At 34.0% G+C, this 25,618-nt stretch overlaps 2 protein-coding genes across 2 annotated transcripts in view; both read left to right on the forward strand.

Annotated features, from left to right (window-relative positions):
• Nucleotides 1-22,885, forward strand: part of LOC125673020 (uncharacterized) — a 71,987-nt gene extending 49,102 nt beyond the window's left edge. Inside the window, exons 5-9 of the mRNA XM_048909272.2 lie at nt 6,055-6,306; nt 6,404-6,649; nt 15,102-15,238; nt 19,303-20,544; nt 22,285-22,885. Of these exons, the coding sequence (XP_048765229.2) occupies nt 6,055-6,306; nt 6,404-6,649; nt 15,102-15,238; nt 19,303-20,544; nt 22,285-22,323 (1,916 nt within the window). The 3' untranslated portion in view covers nt 22,324-22,885. The remainder of the gene's footprint in view (nt 1-6,054; nt 6,307-6,403; nt 6,650-15,101; nt 15,239-19,302; nt 20,545-22,284) is intronic.
• Nucleotides 1-25,618, forward strand: part of LOC130053656 (uncharacterized) — a 231,689-nt gene that overhangs the window by 106,717 nt on the left and 99,354 nt on the right. The window lies entirely within an intron of this gene.

Genomic DNA, 25,618 nt, shown 5'->3' on the forward strand with positions numbered 1-25,618 from the left:
TTCAGGCCCCGCATGCGGAAGTTCGGTGTTCGAATACCGGCCACGACAGACCTTAGTCGTTAAAACGGGTAGTGAAAGTTCCATCGACAAACGCTCGGCATCAGGTGTGAATGTCACGGATCCTCGGAGATGACCTTATTTTTTAAACAGATGTCTCGTGTCACAGTAGGGTGGCACGCTAAAGAACCGTCACTGCTTAATGATCGTAAGCGCCGAGCATAGTACTAAATTTGAAGCCCTTCATCGGCCTTGGTGACGTCTTCATATGAATGAAAAATTCTCAAGACGTTAAACAAGATACAATCAATCAACTATATTGTAAATGACTACATACATTGTACAATACACTGAAATTATCCTCTTAATATATATACTTCACATAGCAAAATATATTCATATGTACATTGATTGATTGATTGAATATTGTTTAACGACCCTCTCAAGAAAATTTCACTCATATGGAGACGTCAGCACTGCTGGTGAAAGGCTGCAAAATGTAGGCCTATGCTCGGCGCTTATGGCCATTGAGCAGGGAGGGATCTTTATCGTACCACACCTGCTGTGACACAGGACCTCGGTTTTTTCGGTGACCGCCCCATTTAGTCGCCTCTTACGACAAGCAAGGGGATACTGAGGACCTATTCTAACCCGGATCCCCACGGGATTGTACATGTGCGAAGAGAAACATCTGCAAATTTTCTGGCTCACCATTTTCCAGCGATATTGAAATGTTTCGGTGAATTTACATGTCCTGTAAAGGGTTTAGAAGGTGTACACCAGAAAGAGTACACCTTTGCTCGATTACGGAATGATGTACACTTTGTGGTCGATATCTAAACAAATCAAACGTGTCTTAGTATTTTAAAAGTGGAAGTACACGTTCATTGGAAATATACAAACATGTGTTCTATTAACTCGGTGGAGGGGGGGGGGGTATTGTGTACCCCTATCTCTATATGTAGACTGACATAACTATTCATTTTATTGCAAGCTCGGAGGACGGTTGCGGAGTTACGATGGTGTTTTTAACGTAACTTATGTTAAGATGTTTGATAAAACGGATAATTATCGTAAATTAAGGTTACGATGAAATGAACTTGCGAAGTTTAGTAAAACTCAGCCCTGATCCCACCTCTGGTGTGTCAGTGTTTGCCCAACTATCTTTTTTGTATTGGTTATAGGAGATATGGTATTCATCATTGTTCGTTATCTTCACCTTCCATATGTACATCTTATCACGGATGCGTGAACTATTCGACATGCTATGGTAATTAGACCCCTATCGTTTAGAAACAACTCTGTCAAGGTCTTACCTCTTGTGGAGTCATGACGAACTGGAAATAAAGTTCATTCAAACAATAGGGTTCTAGTTGCATGTACCATATGTTATCGAATATTTCCCCGCAAATTGCAAGCGATGCGGGTAGTAAAAAAGGAAAATCAAGATGGCGGCATGATATACTTTGTTAATGATTTGTGTATAGAAATACATTTTTATTATAGATATTCGAAACGTCGGGTGTTTGTGGTACATTTAAAAAGAACACTGTGAATCTGTTATTGTTCTCGGGAAGATTTAAACACCCCTGTATATCGAGCTCGTTGAATCGGACGCGATTGGTAACACGGATGTAGTTATGCAGAATTGGTTTCATGTTGTATATTTTGTTATAACTTACTACCACCTGTACGCGTAATTAAAAGAATTACAACATGACATTGTAATATCCCAGTGTCAACTATACATCAGCATCCTGTTTCAAACCAGTGTTATCATAACATAGAAATGTACGATTGTATGACAGTGAGTAGTACACAATATCATTGTTTTATAGAAAAATAACAATATACTAAAAATATATACTTGTGATATCTAAAATATATTGATGTAAGTGGCAAAGGACGACCGCAAATAATTTGTTACATTTCAATGACTGTATGAAATCTCAATTTTATATGAGCACAAGTATCAACGATGCAAACCATGTGTTGCAATATAAAAAAAAATGATACCCTATTATCACCTCCCTCTCCCCTCTAAGCCATGATTTGAATAAATTGAAATCTGCACTAACTGATAATGCTTGTATATCAATATAACTAAGCATCACTCTGCTGGTTTTCAGAATACGATTTCCCCATACATGACCTTGTATAACCTTGATCCTCTATTAAGGTGCCATCCTACATCGAATTATGGGTGCTTGTATTTTGATATGACGAACCATGATAACTTAAAACTTGATATTTGGCATGATAGCAAACCATTTCTTTGTTTGGTACCGTACTTTTCCTGTCGTGTCATATAGAAGAGGCAATCTTGATTTAGCTCCTCTGATAAATGATCCGATGTACAAGTATATATGACAGATATACACTACTGTACATGTGAAATCAGTAGTAGCACCTGCTGGCACGTGTCATCGTTTTTTAGGGAGGGGGGACCCTGAGACATTTGAAGAAGTTGACTTGTCTGTATTTCTTGACAAGTAAATGAAAATGTTCCAATCTATAATAAAAAAGATATATATCAAAGGCGGAGATAATTATTTATAATCTTCAAATTCAAAATGAACAAAACAAATGTCCATACGCACCGAGAAATGTCTAATTTATTTGCAAAGAAATTCTCCCTATCAAAATGACACCTTGGCGAAACCCACTGAGAAATTTCTAAAGGTGCACTGACATGAGGGATGACTCGTAATGGTTTATAGTCTAACAACAGACCAAAACTTTATATGTATAAGGCACCATACCGTGATAATGATCAGAGACCTTAATCATGATGTAGAGTGGAAATAATCTTATTTTAGATTATTCTAATTAATGATGGCATTTGTCCGAAATTTTTAAGATGTACGAGACAAATATACATGTCTTTAGTTTACTGCGATGATTGACATCAAAAGAAGTCTATATTGGCTGAGACGTAAATAAAGAGAATGCCGTCTTATGACGTCATACTCACCGGAATGCATAGAATACATTTACTATAACACTCCACGCGACGAGTTGCCGAGGGCATATAATTTCATAAAACTTTGTAGTTGATAAAGACACATTCTGTAGATGAACAAATTTACTGGAAATTCTGATTCGATATTTTATTCCTGGGAATTTTGCTTCTTTTGATCTTACGAGTTTGTCCACTATCAGGCATGATGTTGTTAGCGCAACTCCTCTTAAACCGAACAATATAAATCCATGACATTTTGTATTAATAAAGGCACACGGTGGAGATGTGGATTTATACAGGAAATTCTTATAAATTTCTGGGAGTCATCTCTGTTATAGGGACATACTGTGTAGATGTGCATATTCAAAGAAACTTTTACTTGATTTTATTTTTTAGAAGAATAGCTCTGTTTTGAACATAGAAATATCTGGTTGCTGTACTGACTATAACTATCCATATTTATAGATTAACACATTTTGCAAGTAAACTTTGAAAAGCTTGCTTCAGAGTTACTGCTTGTACTTTTAATATTGTTTCATATATAAGATGAATTACGTAAGATATAATATAATCTTACTCGATTAGTAAATACCGTAAGGCTAATTAAACCCACTTTCGTTTTCGATAAACTACCCTGAAATGACAAAATTTAGAGTACAGTGGCGAAGACGCTTTGGCCGATCTAAGCCAGTTTTCTATTTATTTTTTAATGACAACTTCTGATAATATGATGTGATATGAAGTATTAAAATACGTTGTTCATCGATGCTTGATTTTGATCGTACAGAATAAAATAGTTTTGATAATTGATGAATAAATAAAATATGCCCTGTCCGTTTCCTCAATCCGTGATTTTAGTCTTAAATAACCCTTATGGAAATATCCAGAATAAAGCGCCCAGAACGAGGCAACATCATAGACGCTTAGTTCTACAACCATTCGAACATTATCTGAATTTTCTGGCAACTCGAGAAGTTGTGATTAGCAACGAAGGTCAGCCCCCTCCTCTAGGTACCAACGATGTCACACATCGATTAATTTTTAAGTACGATATTCATCTGATAATTTTAATGTTCTTATTTTAGAAGTCACTGTTACGACTTTCTGTAATCATTCATTAACACTTACTGATATGTACAAACACATGGATGAACACAAAAAGTTTTCATTTTAGTTGAACATGTTTTGTGATGACACAGGTCTTGAACACCAGTGATAAGTCGAAATCTGTCAGATATTGATAGATCCTGGACTCTTCATGGGAATTTGCGCCTTATAACTTTAAGTTCAAATATTTTACCGAAATTAGGTTGTACACAACCTGACAATGTCCAATAAATCAAGGCACTGTTTATAATATTGGAGTTTTTTTTATTTCCCATTCAGTATAGTGTATTATGTTTTCGATTATTTTGTTTGACGGGAAGATACATGTATACAGGGATTTGCGCTTTAATTGTCTCACTGAACAAAACTACCATTATCTACACATTCGCAATACTGAGTTTCAAATTTTGAAATTATGAACGACCGCTCATTTTGTATTTGGTCAACTATTCGGTATGACGGATAACATTTGCATTCGTAAATATCTATGAAACTTTCAATACGGAGAAAAATTATGTATGTTACATGTGATATCAATAAATACAATGTTAAACCTATGCAGAAACCTAACAATTCTTTTGTGTCCAAACTTTATATTCATAAATTTGAGGACCCTGTTCGTTCTTCATTAATTCAGCCCAGTAGTTAAATACTTCGTTACTAGCTTAAAAATATGGATGTATATTTAATTGCTGTGATAAAATTTAGAAATTCATTTCACAATTAAGGATTATCTCCATCATGCATAGCTCTTATCCTTAGACTCCAATTTTTCGGCAGTCCGTTTTTCCCGAAAATAGCTTTTAGGGCCTACAAGTTAACTGTTATTTCGGATTTCAAAAAATTCGGTTGAGCATCACTGAAGAGATGTTATTTGTCGAAATGCACATCTGGTGCATCAAAATTGGTACCGTATAAATTTTACATGAGTCCATTCAAAGTTGCTTTCTCACCATCCTTTACTACCTCTAAAAGAATAAGATGTAGGCAAATAGAGGAAAAAGGAAAGGAAACAGTATTGAATAACTAGCGGTCGTCTGATAAATCAAGTGGTGGCAGCCTGATACATTTAGTGAAAGCCGCAACATATATTAAGTGGCGCCCGCCAGAGGATTGGTGGCTGTCGTCAATTAATTTTCATGGCGCCCGCCAGACAGAAATTAGCGTTTGACAACTTATAAGTAATGATTGCCAGATAAGTGGCAGTCACCAATCACCAGTTACTTTAAGTTGCAGCGGTCAGCTAGATAAGGCAATCGCCAGATAACTAGTGGCAGCTACCTGTACCGCCATATCAATTAACTGACGACCGCCACTTAGCATATGGTGACCGCCAATTAAATGAATATTGATTCTATACCCCCAGCACCTACAATGTATCGACTCCCGTGTAATTTTATCTCTGAACATTTGATATAATGAAATGAAATTTTTATAACTTTGTAAATTAATCGATAAACAATAAAGCTCTGAATTATAAAACACACAAATGTTACTAAATATTGGAGGATTAGGGTTACGGAAATTATAACACTTTCATTTGAGAAGTGAGATAGAGGAAAAGAAAGAGAAAGGAGAGACAACAGCTAACTAACTGATGTTCGTCTAGTAAATTAAGTGTCAGTCACCATATAGATTATGTCACAGCCGCCCGATAATAAGTGATGATTGGCAATTAATTTTTATGGTGGTTGCCAGCTGATAAGTGGTGTCTGCAAGATAAATCAAGTTACGTTCGCAAAATAAATCAAGTGGCAGCCGCATATTGACTCATATGGGAACAGCTAGCGTAATTGTTGACCTATAATATTTATTTGGATGTTAATTATTTATGTTATTAATAGACCGTGATAAATGCTGTATATTAGTATTAAGTATTTTCTACCTCGGACGCTGCTATAGGTTCTATTTCTATAAACATTTCTAAAAATAATTAATTGGTTAGGTGGAGTTGTGAGTACTAAATAAAATCATGCATAACGTTGCAGTGCGCATTCCCGAGGAAGTTGTGTCATGGAGTGACAAGGCAAGGAGGAGATTTGTGGACAATTTTCGTAAAGGCAGCATCGAAATGTTCCGTGCTAGATGTATGCTTGTTGGCTGTGCCGGGGCAGGAAAGACGACCATTCTCAGAAGACTCCAACGAAATCAGACGGAAGACCTGAATACCAAAACGAAAACTACAATTGGCCTCGAAGTCCATAACGACATATTTGAAATAGTTTCGGACAACCTAGAAGGTGAGTTTTCTCTTTGTATTGATAAAATGATGCATATTACTTGAACGTCCACTAGATCTATAATTCATCTATTATAATGATATAATTTTATATTTAGATTTCAAACAGAATAGCAAATCCGGAAAGGACGATACTACAGCTAGTCTACATGAGAATAAACGACTCATCAGCATGACAGATTTCGCTGGTCAAGTGGCCTACTATGCCTGTCATCAAATATATTTGTCAAGAAGGGCGTTTTATCTCTTGGTCATTGATATGTCAAAAAATCTGAAAAAGGAAGCATATGATCTAGAGAGACACAATCCGATTGGTTCACTGTTCGAGAAATGGACTTACGAACGTGAGTAATTCTCCAATATGTATGAACATATCATAGAACACTTATAATGTTTAGTCATATTAAGCTTCACAACATCGACGTTGATTTTTGGGATCCTTTACGGTATATTATTTCAAAGGTGTAAATCGGATTATAGCCTTGTCTTGCCATGGAATTAAAAAAAAACCGATTTACTGAAAATGAAAAAAAAACCAACATTCAATGTTGAAATAATCAGACACTAGAAATCCTCAATATTTAAAAAAAATAATTCAATCATTGATAAACCAATCACAGTCAGGGTGACATATTTAGATATCGTAATGGCTGCACCCACAGATAAAACGTGAAGCGTTTTATTTGGATGTAATGACAGACAAAAATGCTAACAGCTTACAAATAATTATTCTAAAAGGAAGTCAAATTTGAACGATTTATTAAATGCAAGGTGAATATAACGAACACAATGATAAATGAAACCCGTCTAAGCAACAGAGGCTATGCGTGCATACTATACAACTTTAAACAATTTTTGATTGGTTATTGGTCAATTTTTACCGAGTCGTCACTCCTAGGCTACGAGTCACGCGATGATCACCGATTTTTTTTAATCCAAAAATGCAAGGAAGTTCTCTGATTGGTTGAAATATATGTATAGATATTAATATTCATAATTCAAGGATTTTCTTAATCACATTGCCACGGCTTTGACCTAGTGTGTAGTCAATCAAGAGATATGTTAAGTCATCAACACTAAAGTATATGTTTATATAATAGGGGGATTCCCATATCATAATATGGCAAGCTTATTGTAATCAACGCATGCGACCCATGGTTCTAAATCTATGCAAATATTTACACACAGTCTTCGTTGTCTTTAGATAGATGATGAGGTGTTTCTGATGTCCTAAATCTTAGGTTCAATCTCCAGCTGAAATTATAATTGAGTCGATGTATTTTTCCCTATTGGACAACATTTTTTTTTTTACATTTATTTTGTTACAATTTAAGCAAAGTAAATGTTTGCAGGGATAAATATTAATTTGCGGTAACCATCCGTAATTTAGAGGAAAGGGTTCTGAGTTCATTAAATTTACATTCCCACCAAGTCTCACTTAGGCATAGTGTGAACGCTAGTGATAGAACAATAGTTTTACGACCCTAAATACTGATCTACTAACTATACATGTTTAAAAACTTTAAACAACCACATTCTACTTCATGTGATTTGAACTTTGCCCGAATTAATTTCTAAATATTCAATGTTGAATGTTTATTATATCTAACATCGATGTGGCGACAAATAAGATGAAAGAAAAAAATATGGGGCGTGTACATGACAAAACCCGGCGATGTTGTCACTTCGAGGGATTGAAAGTACAAATCGTTGAAAAACTCCTGATTGATTTCCTGTTATTGTTCGGTGATATTAACCACATATAAGCTTTATTTGGCATCGAAGGAGACGGAACTGGACAACAAAGCTTTGTTTTCATTCGGCACACGTGTGGCCGATCACAAAACCTTCATGATATTTGTGTCTGTAATAATAATACTTGGGGTTTCATACCATATCACCCCTTAGTAGGGAGTAAGGATAATTTTATTCGTAAGTTTTATGGTATAAGACCCCTCACTATTATTATTACAAAATCGCCGGTTAAAATGCTCCTGTGGGCCAAGATACAGATAACATGCTCGTCAGTGTTCATACGCCTAAAGAGATTTATAATGAGTCGGTCTTTGCAGTTAAGGCAATTATTATTCAAAATTCTCCAATGCATATCACAGGATTAAAGAGTAAATGTAAATATTTTCTTATATAATATAGTTTCCAATCTTCTGGGTCAAGGGTCACCACCATGTAATACACACCAAGTGTTAGCTCCGAGGGAAAATGGCTAAAACATACTTTATCCAGTAATGAGATAGTCAGTAGTTTTATATTGTGTGTAAGGATGTGGATACTTCATGAACTTATGTGAGTAACAAGTGTTACAGTGATATTGGAAGCAGAAATTTATATTGAAATATTACCAATGACCAGTGAGTAGAAATCACCGTCTTCTCCATGACTGATTCAGTTCACTTTGTACATGTACTTGTGCATTCTGTTTCATATATGAATAACTTTTGTGAAATTTTCCAATTGTTTCGCAATGGGCAAACACAATAAGAATAAAAAGGTGTGTAATTCAGGAGCTGGAGATCAGAAATTGACTCAAGTGACTACTCTGTGTCAAATGGCACAATCGATATGAGTAATAGCAACACCAGTGAGCTAGAAAAACTAGAAAATGATCTAGAAAACATTTCAAAAAATGAGCAAATTACCCCCCCCCCCCCCAAAAAAAAACCCAGTTGAGTTGATTTTGAAAAATGATTGCTTCAAAAATGTCACTTACGATGTTTTCCAAAGTAAGATATCCAATTTAGAAAAACAGGTTCAAAATATATGGAGATGCGAATGGATGACATTGAACAATATTCAAGACGCACATGCCTGAAATTCTCAGGTATTCCTGAGGAGAAAAATGAAAACACAGACACGATTATCATGAATGTGGTAAATAAATATATATTGAGCCCTGACGGATTGTCTGTCAATTTGGATCGAATTGGGAGAACCCACAGAGTCGGCAGATTAGCTGTCTCATCATATGGTACCCAGCGTCCGCGTGACATTATTGTCCAATTAAAATCGTATAGGGACAGGGCAAATGTCTTTTCTAGGAAAAATAGCTTAAAAACCTTTAATGGCAATGAACAAAACAAATACAAAATCTTCGTCAATGAAGCCCTTACTAGGAGAAGATCAGGTATATGCTATGAAGCCAGAAAACTTGTCAAAGGGTGTGCTATTGACAGCGTGTGGACTACGATGGTCAGATCATAGTCAAAACCCTTACCGGGTGAAAAGTCACAATCTCCACCTTATGCGACCTTGAGGAGTTTAAAGTAACCAAGGTTACATCCACGCCACGCAGATGAACAACTGTGAAATTGAAGAATAATGTATATTGATATATATTATCATTAAACACACAATCAGTCATATGTCGCTACATTGACTAAGTGTTTTCCATGTCTAATAATAGAATTATTTAACATGTATGTTAGCATCTCATTCTGTGTAGTTTATAATTGCATGCATATCATTATTTAATTATCTAATTAGCCTCTTATTTCCCCGTCTTCTTTTGATACTTTTGTTAGTTAAGGTAATATACTTTTTTTACTCATTTTTTCATACCATCATTCATAATCATTTTGGGGTTTTCCAAGGACGTCGCTTATGCACTCCAATAATATTTTTTGGTGTTCGTTTTCTTCTTTCTGCATTTTCACCCGTTAGTTTTTATTTTTTCTACATTCTTTCTTATTTGTATATTTCACTTCCCTGTTTTGTAAATATGTTTAGTTCCAAGTTTCGTCTATATGGTTTATTACAGTGCCGGCTCTTTTTTTATACCATTCTTATCGAATTTCGATTAGCATGTTTTCTTCATCCATGACATCCAAAGTGATTGAATTTGGAAAAGTTTATAATACTTTCGATTAATCTTAAAATTAAAATTACTTGTAATTGGATGTCATGAAATACAGGTACGTTATTTTTATTTTTTGATGCACTTATCACAAATTTTCATTATATTTTTTTGCATTCATAGTCCTAAAATTACAAACAATAACCAGTATGGAATACTAGTTGTTACCTGCTTACTACTGTGTGCAGGTATTGAACCCAATCCTGGACCCTTGAATTCATGTATGAAGACTTTAAGTATAGTAAAAACAATAATGTATGTAGTTTATATCCCAAAAACAAATATTATTGCTGCTGAACTATCTGGATATGACATTATTGGTATTAGTGAAACAATAAGCAATGACGATATAGAAATCCCAGGTTATCATAATCCTATACGTAAAGATAGAAATGGACATGGTGGTGGTGTTGCTCTGTACATATGCAAGGTGAAGATAACAAACAGTGATCAATCTCACAACTCCTATAAGCAATACAAAATAGATAGTTGGGCAAACACGGACCCCTGGACACACCAGAGGTGGGATCAGGTGCCTAGGAAAAGTAAGCATATCCTGTTGACCGGTCACACTCGCCGTGAGCCCTATATCCTGATCAGGTAGACGGAGTTATCCGCACAGAATTGCTTATGTTGTACGAGATGACTTGCTTTCCCCTGATTTAGAAATTACATGGACTGAAATTCATACAAACGGTACAAAATGTCTTGTTGGAATCATTTACAGGCCTCCCGATGTATTAGTTCAATATTGGGACCACTTTTGTCTGAATGTTGAGAAAGCTATGCAAAGTGCTTTACCTATATTTTTACTAGGAGATTTTAATGTCAACATTCTCTCAGAACAGAGTCATAACTTCAAATTAAAGCTACAACGATTAAATCTTCATAATGTAATTCATGATCCAACTAATTTTACAACTAATGTTGGAACTTGTATTGATCTAATTCTCAGTAACAATACAAACTTATTTTTAAACACTTTTATTCTCCCCTCTTTTTGTAGTACACATTCTGCAATAGGTATAGAAGTTAGATTTCCTATTTACAAACAATATGCATATAAAAGGGAGGTGAGAAACTTCAAATTAGCTGATTATACAGGTCTAAACAATACTTTACACAACTGCAATTGGGAGGAGGAGGTTTTCAATAATGCTAATTTGGATGATGGATATTCAAACTTTATACACATTACAAGTAACAGTATCAACCTCCACATACCTACAAAAATTGTCACTAGTCGACCCACAGACAAAGTGTTCATGACCAATGCAATTAGGCGTCTGATGAGGAAAAGAAATAAGATTCAATATAAAGCAGTCAGAACTAAAAACCCATCGCATTGGAGTAAATATAGAATTTTAAGAAATAAAGTAATTGGTTCTAGAGAAAACTATAATAAAAAGCTTACAGAAAGAATTAACAAAAACATTCCACCAGGCAAATGGTGGAGAATAGTTAAATTTCTATCAAAACTTAATAACAACCACAAGCTTATGCCACCTATTAAATTATCAGGCAAAACATTATTTTATCCTATAGCACTTAATTCATTTTTGCCAATATTTCTACCATGCACCAAGAACCTGATATACCACTACATTGTCCGGGACCTCCTATGTATCATCCTCTTGATGATATCAATATATCTGAACAAGAAGTACTTGATCAACTATTGGTTATTGAATATTAACAAACCCCCGGGTCCTGACGGTTTGCCATCTAGAATCCTAAAAAGAAATATAGCCTCATCAATTTACAAACCTCTTACAAAATTATTCAATCTATCATTATCCCTGAATAAACTTCCAAGATTATGGAAAATAGCTCAAATTACACCAATTTACCAAAATAAAGGTAGGGCACAAGATGTAAATAACTATAGGCCAATATCAGTCACATCAGCTCTATGTAAAATACTGGAAAAACAATCTTTAAGCATCTTTACAACTACGTCTTAGATAACATTATCTACAAATATCAGTCTGGATTCCAACCTGGGGACTCAACCACAAACCAACTTGTTCAAATATACAACTCTATCATTTCAAGTCTCGACAAAGGTAAAGATGTAAGGTTTATTTTTTGTGATATATCAAAAGCCTTCGATAAAGTCTGGCACAAAGGTATTCTATTTAAGTTAAAACTCTACGATATATCTGAACAAATTATTAAATGGGTTGATAACTATCTAACTAATAGATCTCAAAAAGTTGTCGTAGATGGATTTACTTCTTCTTTTAGAACTACAAATTCTGGGGTTCCTTAAGGGTCTGTGTTAGGACCATTTTTGTTTTTGTTATATATAAATGACATATCTGATGATCTGTCAAATAGTGTAAGACTTTTTGCGGATGACACTTCTTTGTATGTTATTGTTGATGATGACATAATAACAACAGCTAATTCACTAACAACTGATCTTGAGAAAATAAAACAATGGTCTATAAAATGGGTTTTGGATTTCAATCCACAAAAACAATCAATCTAGATATCACAAGAAAGCATATCTCACATCCTAAAGTTAAATTTGGTTATAATAATCCGGAAGTTATGAACACAGAAAATCATACTCATTTAGGATTAAAATTTCAATCTGATAGCACTTAGAGATCACACATATTAGATATTCATGAAAAGGCATCTAATAGACTAAACATCTTACGTATACTGAACTATACTTTAAATAGGCAATCTTTGATAAAAAAAAATATTTTTCTTTTATTCGCCCTGTTTTTGAATACGGTAATTTAGTTTGGGATAATTGTACAGAAAGAGAATCTAATTTACTAGAGAATGTTCAGGTTTCTGCAGCAAGAATAATCTCTGGAATGAGAGTAAATTCTTTCAGGTCAGCACTATATGATAAATTGGGCTAGGATAGCTTATCAACCAGAAGAAAAGTTCATAGACTTATTTGATTTTACAAAATAGTATATGGAATTGCCCCTCAATATCTTCAAGAACTTTTGATGCCTTTCATTCTTCCACAACATTTATATCAATTGAGAAACTATGATAATCTTAAATGTATCCGTCCTCAAGTTAGGACCTCATCATATATGAATAGCTTTGTACCTTCAACAATTAGACTATGGAATGACTTCCTGCTCATATTAGAAACCTTCCTACTTTAACATCATTTAAAACTGCTATAAAATATGTACTACAATAAACCAAATAAAATGTTTAATCGTGGTAAACGCAATGCAAACATCTAACATTGCCAATTGAGAACTAATGCTAGTAATCTAAATTTTGACTTACATAGTCAATTTCTACGAGATGATGCTACTTGTGATTTGTGTGGTCACCCTGCTGAAAATGCTTATCATTTTTTCTTTGAATGTGTTCAGTACTCAGTACAAAGAATTGCTCTTTTAGAGTCAATAAATGCAATGCAACTACAAGTTCCCATATCAGTAAAGTTATTGCTGAGTGGTGATGAGACTCTTGGGTTAAAAGATAACATTAAAATTTTTGAATATGTTCAAAAATATATTATAGAAAGCAAAATATTTTAAAAACGCATTTAATACATGTGTATTTGTTATGTATGTATATTCTTATCATGTTTGAGTCGGTATTCTCAATCTTTTTTTTTTCTCCTGTTCTACTTATTTATTTTTCTTCCACTATTTTTATTTGATTTCATTTTTCTCTCTTTTTTATGTCATTTAGTTCCCATTAACCACCCCACATTTCTATTTTGTTAGCCTATTATTCATATCAAGAAAGCATAATACTTATATAACCATTATATTTGGAATGGCTTATTATCCTTTTACTTCATATATATATTGTAATTTCTTGTGTGTATAATTATGTGGACTTTACCTTGTACCTTAAAGGAGAAGGCTTATATAGGCATTGTCTGCTGCCTAATTCTTATTATGTTATTCATAATAAAATACTGTTTAAAATTAAATAGTTTCCAATAAGATCGTGTATTATGTTAAAGTAAATTATTCAAGAACATCTGGGAATGGTTAGCTTATAAAACATTACTAGACAGGTAACAACTATAGTCAGCCACATCTACCATTACAACTACTCTAGACTTTATTTTAATTTTCATTTGATATTGGATTAACGAACGTGTCGCGCGAGTAAGAACAAAATACATTAGCGCGACAAATTTTGAATGGAATCCTTACAGTGGTCAATACTTGATTTGACCAAAAAGGTTTCAGGTTCACAAAACTAAGACATTTATATTGTGTTTTATCTAAATCTTTCTTTCATAAAATGTGCACATAATGAAAACAATGAATGTATAATGGGGAAATAGTACAAATCCATTTCATATAGACCTCAATACTAACCATTGGCTATCTCACTTATTAATTTTAAAGAAATTACCGCCAACATTTGAAAGTTCATTCCAAGTGCTAAGAAAAATACGACAAAAATTATATAGGGTTCCGTTGCATCTATAGATCATAGTTGTACTTGTTTACAACACAGAGCAATCCGCATTAAATTACACTTTTTATTTCAAACACATCCCTATCATGGTAATTTCCACAGCCATTTCTCGATTTTGTTGGAGTATCTTTTATCCTAACAATTAATTCAAATTTCTATAATATATCTTTCAATTCCAAATAATTTCACTCAGATATTAGCCAATTACGCAACACACAACATTTATACCTCTGCTGAATCCTGGGTAAACTGCGTTTGATTTACACATCCTAGATTCCAGGTTACAAGAAACTAAGTTTTATGGCCCTTTAGCTTAAAATACAATCTATCAGAGAATATTTTGAACAACCACCTAGTACTAAACACAATGTGAGCTTTCTCCGAGTTGATGTGTAGAAATAAAATAATTTGTCTTTTTGTTTGATATTTACCATATTCGGTATTTGATTTTGTAAGATGAAGATTAAAGGTAACACATTTTTTCGATTTTGTAGAATATTTTGTTTTCTGGTTGCAATCCATCAAAACCTACTGTGACGACAAAAAGATGAAAGAAAAATTCGGCGACCGTGCAAGCGCAAATCGGGTGATATTGATAGCATCACACAGGGACCAACTAGAAAAGGAAAATGTAAGATGTCACTTATGAAAGAAGAATAACTCATCCCAGTTTTATCAAACGAAAGTACACAAATGAATCAAAATGAATGTCAGAGATATATTATTTGTCTTCTGAAAATAAATAAATGTATTTTTATCTCAGTGGATCAAACCATCAATCTGACAATATATGGATTGCGCGTTCGAAACAGTTTTAATTTGAGTTAACTCAGGTGACCTACTGTAACTGGCCAACGTACATCAGTGTGTGATCACTCTGGGGACTTTGGGACGGAACACAAGTTGCAAAAGATTAACCAATTAAGAAAAATATTCTGCAAGTGATGTAAAACAGGAAGGCCAATACTAAAATTGTGAATTTCATTATACCCACCGGGGTATATTTTCGGATTCCAGGGCGGGTCCAAGTTAGGTATATGGGTATACACAGTATATATTTGTGAAACAAATAATAATTATATCATCTTTAATGCAATTGATACTAAATTAAAACTAAATTAATATTCAAAAAGAGTACCAGTCCTTTACCAAAATTGTAAATTTTATTATCCTAAGGATGGGGAAGAGTTTTAGGTTCCAGAGAAGAACCATACATGTAAATATTACAGTGATTACTGCCTTTATCATTTGAAATACTTCTTTAAGTTTGCTGATATGGTCGAGAAAAAAAAACTAAATGCATACTGAACAAAAGCAAAAAACGATATACCCAATTTTGCAACATGATGGTGGTACAGATTAGTCAGATTGTGTTGATGTTACGTATCTCGTATAGTGCAAAGTCGGCAAACTGACAACTCAACTGTATGACAAACGGAATGATTTCAGCTTCTCCATCGTCAACTTCCCATATTTATGTAGCAATATTCCATTATTACCTGAATATGGTGTTTACATATCTCAATTGATTCGATATGCAACAGCTTGTTTTGCGTATAGACAGTTTTAAAATCGAGGTAAGCTACTGACAAACAAGTTGATGGTACAGGGGTTTCAACAATCTCGATTGAAGTCAGCATTTCGCAAATTCCGTGGTCGTTATAACGAGCTAGTTCATCAATACAACCTATCATTGGGTCAAATGCTGTCTGACGTGTTTCATGCCGATTGTTAAGCCGTTCTTGGCACACTGATTTTGACTGCGGATAACTCCGTTTACCTGATCAAGATATAGGGCTCACAGCGGGTATGACCGGTCAACAGGGGATGACTACTCCTCATAGGCACCTGATCCCACCTCTGATATATTCAGGGGTACGTGTTTGCCAAACTATCTATTTGTATTGCTTAAAGGAGTTATGGGATTGATCACTGTTCGTTATCTTCACCTTGCACCAGTTATTCGACTTTCTGGGGACATTCAAGTTTTTAAAAAAAATCTTGTTTTATACTGATGCTAAATATTAGAATATAGCTAAGATATGCAGAACAGGAAAGTTTGTTCTATATGTCATCTGTTCATAACGGATGCCTACTCCTTCAAAACATATTATATCCAGGGTTCCGTGTTTGCCCAACTTTTAGTTTCATATAGGAGTTATGAGATTGGTCACTGATTGTTTTATTCACCTTTCATTTAACAACTGTAATTTTCTAAAAAAAATTATTTTAGAAAAAAAACACAACTTTAATTAGATGTAAGATGAGGATATATTATTTATACAATGAGTAACTGTCTGTTTTTATCTATTTCTTTTGTTAGTTCTGTGGTGGAATCATTTGGGTATCTCCCGTCGTTTGCTTTTAACGCTTCTATAAATTAGCACGGAAAGAAATCAATTCATAAGATACCTTTCATAAGGTACATCGATCGTCGTGTGATTTCATGTTTCTGCACAACGATCACTGTTCGTTTTATATTAACCCTTTTTATCAAATTAAGCTTTGCACATGATAGAAAGCTATCTTTCAGAGGAATTGTATTCATTGGATGAACTAAAACTTGTATAAATTATTGATAGTGAAAAAGTTAATATTTTTCATAGATAAACAATTACAAATGAAATGTGAAGATAACGAATAGTGATCAATCTCATAACTCCTATAAGCAATACAAAAGATATGGTCGGGCAAACACTGACCCCTGGTCACACCAGAGGTGGGATCAAGTGCATAGTAAGAGTAAGCATCCCTGGTCAACCGGTCACACCCGCCGCGAGCCCAGTATCCTGATCAGGTAAACGGAGTTATCCGTAGTCAAAATCAGTGTACCAGCAACGGCCAAACAATCAGTATAACATGGGCAGACATTTAACCCAATGATAAGTTGTATTGGCAAACTATCAAATTATTAAAGATAAGTTTAGACTTTAGTTAAATTCTGCTCTGTACCCTTAAATTATGACAAACATGATACACCATTTTTATTTTCTATGATTGAGATCCATACTCCATCCAACGCTAACATGTAATTCTTGCGATTTTATTCACAGCTGAATACTTCTTTTGTGATTTTTAACTACATCTTTTAATATGCAAAAAATTCAGAAGTCCAGTATTTTAAATATTAAATAAACTATATTATCAAGGGCAATAAATTTACCGTATGGCTATTATACAATGTTTCCCCTAATATTCACAATTCATTTATGCATATTTACAAATAAAACGTTTGTGTAAACTGTTGACATTAAAAATGTGGTCATATTAGTAAAACAATTTTTATCATCTTGATTTACTAAAATGTCGGATTTGTTTATGTTAACATATACTAATCTGGTTTTATGTATCTGACATCTTAAAAAAGGTTGCAACATACACATTTTCTTAGGTAATTAAAGAAATTAAACTATATTGAGTGGAAGTTAATACATTTTCCCCCCAATTTCAATCATTGATATTGATATGTCATATGACGGTGGAACTACTTTAATACTGGAACAGGTGTCATGATCATCATATTAATTCATATTCAGTGTTCTGCAATGTATCTAGTAAGAAATGTGATGAGCTAACGTCCATTTGATTATAATATATCAATTCCAAGGCACCAGTGTATAACAAACAAGTCATTGCATCAGAGCGATATTACTCGCATCATGAGATTCATAAGTATATCAGTTCGCTGTGTATTGACACAGAAAGTTGTCGTACTGCATGTTTTTGTCGAACAATTTGCTGAACGTTGGATTTGCATTAATTTTGCAAATTTCTTTCATAACTCTACATTTATGGACTACCATGGATTTAAATATAAATTTAAATATACAATTCAGAACGGGAAACTTCGAAATAAATTCACTAAAATTGTATTTTTAAACAAAATCAGTGGCTGACCCCTTAATTTTACAGGTAACCTAAACGTAAACTATAAAACCTAATTCGCCCCATTCTACGTAATTCTAAATTCATTGATGATTGATTTGTGCATTGATTAAACCTTTCAATAGGCGGGTTGCATAAGCAAATGCAAAAAAAAAAATCATATTTAGTTGAAGAAAGTTTCATCTTATACTTTTAGTAACATCCGTTGTTGGGATGTATGATGGGAATTTTTTTAGAAGATGGTCTTCATATTATGTAGGTAAATTTCTAATGACAAGACTATTGGTTTGACATCATATATCTATATTGTCCCCGGCAGCATAGCGTGTCACTAACACTTCCTGTTGCCTTTTCATAATAAATTACACAAATTTGGGAATCACCACACCGAGTATTTACGTAATAGGGATGACATATTCAATTAATTATGGTTAACCATGACATCTGCTGTAGAAACATCTAGTTTGTAACTTATTTCTTTACTTTTGGCTTTCAAACATACATGTGAAATATATATTTCTCCCTGTATAAATCTAAATTTGATATAGAGCCAGGACCCAGAAATTATAGAGTTTGCAATTTTCTAATGAAAATGAATGAATAGCAGTGAACAACCTCATAACTACTATAAGGAATACAAAATTAAGAGTTGGACAAACAAGGACTTCCGGATATACTGGATATAAAAAAATACAAACATAATATTATTCAGGTTGCATTAAGTCTGATCACCACATGTAAATAACTGGAATTAAGTTTAGCCTTTGATGTAAATATTGTCTGATATAAATCATATCATTTTCGTCTTAGGTGAGAAAACCCGAGAATCCTGCCAACCGTAGCATGATTGAATATCCGTTTTATGAGGAGTTGGAAAAATGCTTGCCTAAAGAACATACATTAGGGGGTCTTATTTCACCCGAAAGGTATTTCGAAGTTGAGTGTCCACCTAGATCTCTTTCTAAAGAACAAGAAGATAGCATCGATAAAGTCAGGAAGTGCATTGTTCAGACAGCAACGAGTCTTCCCCACTGGGGAGAAAAAATACCAATCCAATGGTCGTATTTTGAGCAAATTGCTCATAAATATAAGAAATATGAGAAAATTCTCAAAAGAAAGGACTTGTGGGATATGGATAAAATTCAATTTTCAGATGAGAATGATATGGATGACATGCTTCGGTTTTATCAGGAAATAGGGCAAATCATCTACTTCTCAGACGAGGGGCTGCGAGATGTGATTATTCTGGATGTCCAATGGTTTGTAGATGCCTTTAAAGCTATCATCACAGATCCAACGCATGTGCATGGTTTTACTCAGAAAGTGAAGGATTGGGAGGACTTTAGAGACACCGGCAAATTGTTTGATGCGACTTTATGCGAAATATGGAAGAAAAATTACGGTACATCTTATATCAAACACAAAGACGAAATCATGGCATACATGGTAAAGCTAGGAATACTGGCTGAGGTTGAGTCGCAAGACGAGACGCCATTTTATTACGTCCCTAGTATCAACAAGAGGGATCTTAAAGAGGAAGATAAGGAAATCATTGATGCAGGAAACAAGACACCCTTGTTTATATTCTATTTTAGAGATTACCTGCCCCATTTCTTCTTTTATCGCCTGTTTGTTAATTGTTTCCGGAAATGGAATCAACTCGGAGATGATTTGTTCTTTAAAAATGCTGCCTTTTTTAAGGTTAAAGATGAGGACCATAGGATCGCTATTGCCATCAGCAAAACGTCAATCCAGTTGCAAGTATTTACACCAGAAGAAAATATCGAGCTGAAAGAAGAGGAAACAAAGGGCATAAGGTCGGCTGTAGAGGACCTGATCAATGAAATTGCCACCACATTCCACGAAAAAGTAAATTGCGAAAAGGGATTTACTTGTAGGGATCTTAATATAACGGATGAAGATGAGGATATGTTTCTACCTGAAGAAGACGTGGCTTGTTTAAAAACTAGCAGTAGACCTTGTCCGAGACATCTTAAGAAAGTCGAGCGCCATCGCATAGATAGAGATAGTCTTCTTAAGTATTGGTACATGGTAAGTATTTCAGACACTTTACGAACCATGTACCTCTTGGTGTCTATTCATGGTATTTACATGTAGTCCATATTTCACTTCATTTTCTTACTAGCTGGACTAATGGCTAAAACGTCATACACTTACAGCTATTGAAACGGGAATAAACGATCTTTCTCTCACTAACGGGTGCGTTACGCAAGCTTCATTCACACTTCAGTTGGCGCCATTACACACCATTGTTGTACAACGTTTTGTAATCACTTCAACAAATTTCTATTTCGTGTTTCGAAAATAAACTACCCAATTGATAGAACTTGTATCTTTTTCAATCAAATCACGCGCATTGCTCTTTCTCTAAGCTTATGATTCGATCGTGAATGAATACACGCCATATTCAATATAGAATAAAGCAAACCTGTGTGTCCATCATATGTATAGAAACAACAGTTGGACCATTATTGTATTTTACACGGTAATGTGAAACTTACCTGTGGAATGAAAGGAGATTGATTGATTGTATATTGTTTAAGGCTCCACTTGAGAATTTTTCACTCATATGGGGATGTCCCATTGACAGTGAAGGGCTGCAAATTTAGGCGTATGCTCGGCGCTTACGGCTTTTAAGCAAGGAAGGATCTTTATGGTGTCACACCTGCTGTGACACGGAACCTCAGTTTCTGCGGTCTCATTAAACGTTCGGCCCGTTTAGTCGCTTATTACACAGCAGGTGTGGCACGATAAAGATATCCCTACTAAATAACTGTAAACGCCGAGCATAGGCCTAAATATCGCAACCCCTCACCGGCAGTGGTGACGTCTATATATGAGTCAAATATTCTTGAGAGGGACTTTAAACAATATTCAGTCAAAGTGTAATCGATGTCGGATGACAAAAACTTGCGGAAGTTTTTATACTCCCCCGCTAACTATTTGAAGTTAGATCTTTACCCGACATCGATCTGTTGACCTCGCCTCTAAACATCCGCTATCAAACGGTCCGCCCACTATGGGCTCTATGTCTTGATCAGGTAAACAGCGTAATCAAAAACAGTGTGCCATTCGCAGAATTTGACTGAACCCCTTCATCTCTCATTTGATTCTTACTTTTCACTTTACAACAGCTATACATTTTTGCAGAAAACAGTAATTATTTTCTTCCATATGCGTGAATGTCATTTGCATTAATAGCACCTTTTATATTATGCATACAGTGCATATCATGTTATTGTATTGTCACGTGATGCAGAATCTAGTTCCAGTCACTAACGAATGTGTAAGTGAAGCTTGCATAACGCACCCTCTGGTGAATATATTCTAAAGAATACGGCATGGGTTTATCATCAAAATGGAATTCAAGTATTTCGGATGTAAATTTAAATTCTCTTTTTTTAAAACATTTTTAAAAAGTATTTGACATGATACACCTCCAATTTCCCTAAATCAGTATATTTCTTTCGCATTCTCCATTTGATATACCAATGTGATGATCCTTGTAGTTTATCATCTCATATATTTGTAAACCTCATAAGTAGTGTACGTAATAATGCAAAGTATGTGTCTTGTGTGTACACGAGAATGTCGTTGAAAACGTGAGGAAGCGTTTACAATCGGAAATGAAACGATATACCGTTGTAAAAACTTTATTCTTAACTATCATCTCTCTCTCTCTCTCTCTCTCTCTCTCTCTCTCTCTCTCTCTCTCTCTCTTTCTCTCTCTCTCTCTCTCTCTCTCATGATTCTTTTGTCTTTTAATTTTAGGGCGCAAATCCCAGTACACCACAGCGGGAGAGTACGTAACAACATATTTCGAGAAAAACCTGCTGCAGCCTGCATGGTGCTTTGGTATTTTGACCGATGTATAGATATTTCACTAATCATTTGAAGTGACACAAATTAACTCCAGTTTGTGATATTGTTTGCTATTTCACCTTAAGGACCAGCCTATTAGATAAGGGTCCAAGAAAATCAACATAACACCCAAAGTCAATAAAAGCGTGCAATTGAGGGTTTCAAAATCATAGTTTATCGACCATTCAAAATATATATGGTAACATGCGTTTATTAATGGTAAGTATCTGTTGAACACTCACCTCAAATTGTTTCAAGTTAAGTATGACAGAATTTTTTTTACAGTAGGTCAAAGTATGGTATATGTTTCGAGATTTTTCTCACATGTAACCTTGTTACTGAGTCCTTGACATGATAATATTTAAGATAAACATTAATTTTCCATGTATTATTCCATAATTTGTATTGGAATTGACTGAGCATATATTTTTCTAATTTGCGAAAGACAATAAATACATGTTTTCAAAGAAAATATTTAATCAACACAACAAGAAATTATCTGCTGTAAAAGTCAGCAATAATATTTTAAGAGCGCAAAATAAACGACTAGATATCACTTTCAATATCTTTGAAATGGCAAAAAATAAAATTGATTAACAAATATTCTCGAACAGTTCAATATGTATGAAACATGAAAACAAAAGACTAGCAATAGATATAGAACGATAGCTTTTTTGTATGTAAATGAAGTAGCGCTATAATTATGTAACGTATGTTTCAACACTTACACAACAGTACATCCATGAAAATATTGTGCCAAAACGATGCCACCATCAGTTATTCTTTACGATTGATGTTGCAAAATCATAACGACATCACTTAATTCAATGGAAATACCAATTTTAATAGAAATATAACGTAGACAAGCAAAATTTTTTACCAAATGTGTCTTTTCTTCTGAATTTGTTAATTTGCAATAAATGTGCGATTAAAACAAAAGTGATAGATTGATGTTTCGCTATTTAAATGCTCATGATTCTTATAGAAATAACAGACACATGTTTTGAAACCTGGATTGCTCTTTGTTATAATAAACAATGAAAGTAACGTATTTTTTTTTTATTTTTCCTTTCATTAATATAAACACATCATTTCTATTCAAAAAATGGAAAGAATCATATGTACCCATTTCTAACAATCTGTTTACAATAATAATATAAAGAAACTGTTTAATTTCCCAACATTTTAATTAAATGTATACCGAATCTTATGTTTTTGTTGCTTATTTTGGAATACCTTTCCATAGAAACTGTCAGTATAATCCACCACGCGGTGTTATGAATGAATATTTAACGATGTCCCCTATTAATTTTGAGGTCAAAAGGACAACGGTTAAACTACTCTGGACATACGCTATTGTCCGTTGAGAAATCTTTCCTTGATAGACATCAAACTTGAAACACTGGTGCCCCTTATGAATAGATGACCCCCATTGGATTCCAAGTCACAAGGTCAAAGGTCATACAAAATTACTCAAATGACCAGTTGCTTATAAGTATTTTGAGAGACAAAACTTACATGTATCATTATGGTAGCCTTTGATCGGTAGTTAAACCTTTATTTTCACTGTCTATACAGACATTCTACCTTTTCAGTATTGCCACAAGGGGAGCATATAATATTATTTCTAAAACATTTTTTCATGGTTGTTCTTATGTTTTAATACATTTTTTTTCATGGTAGTTATTCTGTACTTCTACTCTCACAAGCACCATTTCTGAAAAAAATAAATAAAAAATTAAAAACAAGTAGAATAATATTACGTAACGGAATTTGTGGTAACATATGTTACACTCAGATAAAATATTTTTGAATGATTTCTCTATAAGATTGCATAGAACAATCATCAGAGATTAGTCCCTTCATTTCTAAGATATATTATGAAAAGATGCTGAATTCTAGCAAATTGATAAATGTAGAGTTGCATAGTTACATGTATCATAAATAGGACAGGAGCAGAGGAAAACATGGCCTGTATTTCTTGCAGAGGATATCTGTATATGCTAGTGAATACGGGAACAATAACACATTTGTTTCTTCATAACATAGTTGATATTCAACAAACATATCATTAATGATGATATTTTGTCAATATGTAGTTCAATATTTGATGTCTAATCAAGCATTTCATTAAGTAGCATACGTTACTTTGAGTAACGTATGTTACCAGCATTCTACTGAATGTAATTCTTACACCAGAAGAATTTCGAGATATTTGGAATACGATATACATTCTTTGATATAAGAAGAACAAATTCAGACCAAAACATTTCATCTGCTTAATCAATATTGTATATCAAACATTGCAGTTGTTGTAACAGTACTTACCGTAAGAGAAAATTAATCCTAATTCTCAAAGTTTAACACGTATTGACTTTCAAACTCAAATGTTCATAGTAGACGTTCATGTCGTATACCACATCATGCAGAGAGAGAGAGCAAAAATACGCTGGAAATTGTTCTATCATTCCCTTTAATTAATTTCTCGGTAACGAATGTTACATCACGAATGTTACATCTTGACACGTTTGTCAAATTTCAGACCAACCAATGACTTCTGCAAAAGAAATGTTTATATTTTCATTCTCTGTACACTACGAGATTTTCATAAAAGGGGTAACATTTGCTCTGCAAATACGTTTTCATAAAAAAAATTAGTGTATCGTATGTTACATTTCTAAAATCAGAATTCAAAATTTTGAGAATATGATGACTTCTTCTCAATGCCACATCCAAATATCGCTTGATGATTATTTTCACACAGTTTTTGAATATTTTAACGCCAAAATAGATCAAAAACATAAAGATAATACGAAATATGTGTCCATACATTGGGTGTTTAATTGACCCTATGATCACATAATATAATCTGGCGACATGGAGTAATATATACACCACTGCTTAAAATCATATGCAAAAGTTGTTAAACTTTTATTGAATGAAAATTTAAGAAATACAAATGATATTAACCCAAAGAAAATTTAAAAACACGCTCTCAGATTTTTATATTTGCTTGTTCAATTTTAAAAATTGAGCCGGCGACAGTCACGTACGTTACAAAATTAGGGTATCTACGCTTCCTACCAAGTTTATAAGTAAAGGGGAAATAAAAAGTATACCATGTCTAGGGAGGCTATGGGTCCATGAATGTATAGCACACAAAATACATGATTTGGTATAGCTTATTTTCTAATAAAGTGCCGGCGACATCGATTGCATGCTTTTATTGACTTTGAGTGATAAT

The sequence above is a fragment of the Ostrea edulis genome, chromosome 3, assembly GCF_947568905.1.
Source record: "Ostrea edulis chromosome 3, xbOstEdul1.1, whole genome shotgun sequence".
Lineage (NCBI taxonomy): Eukaryota > Metazoa > Mollusca > Bivalvia > Ostreida > Ostreidae > Ostrea > Ostrea edulis.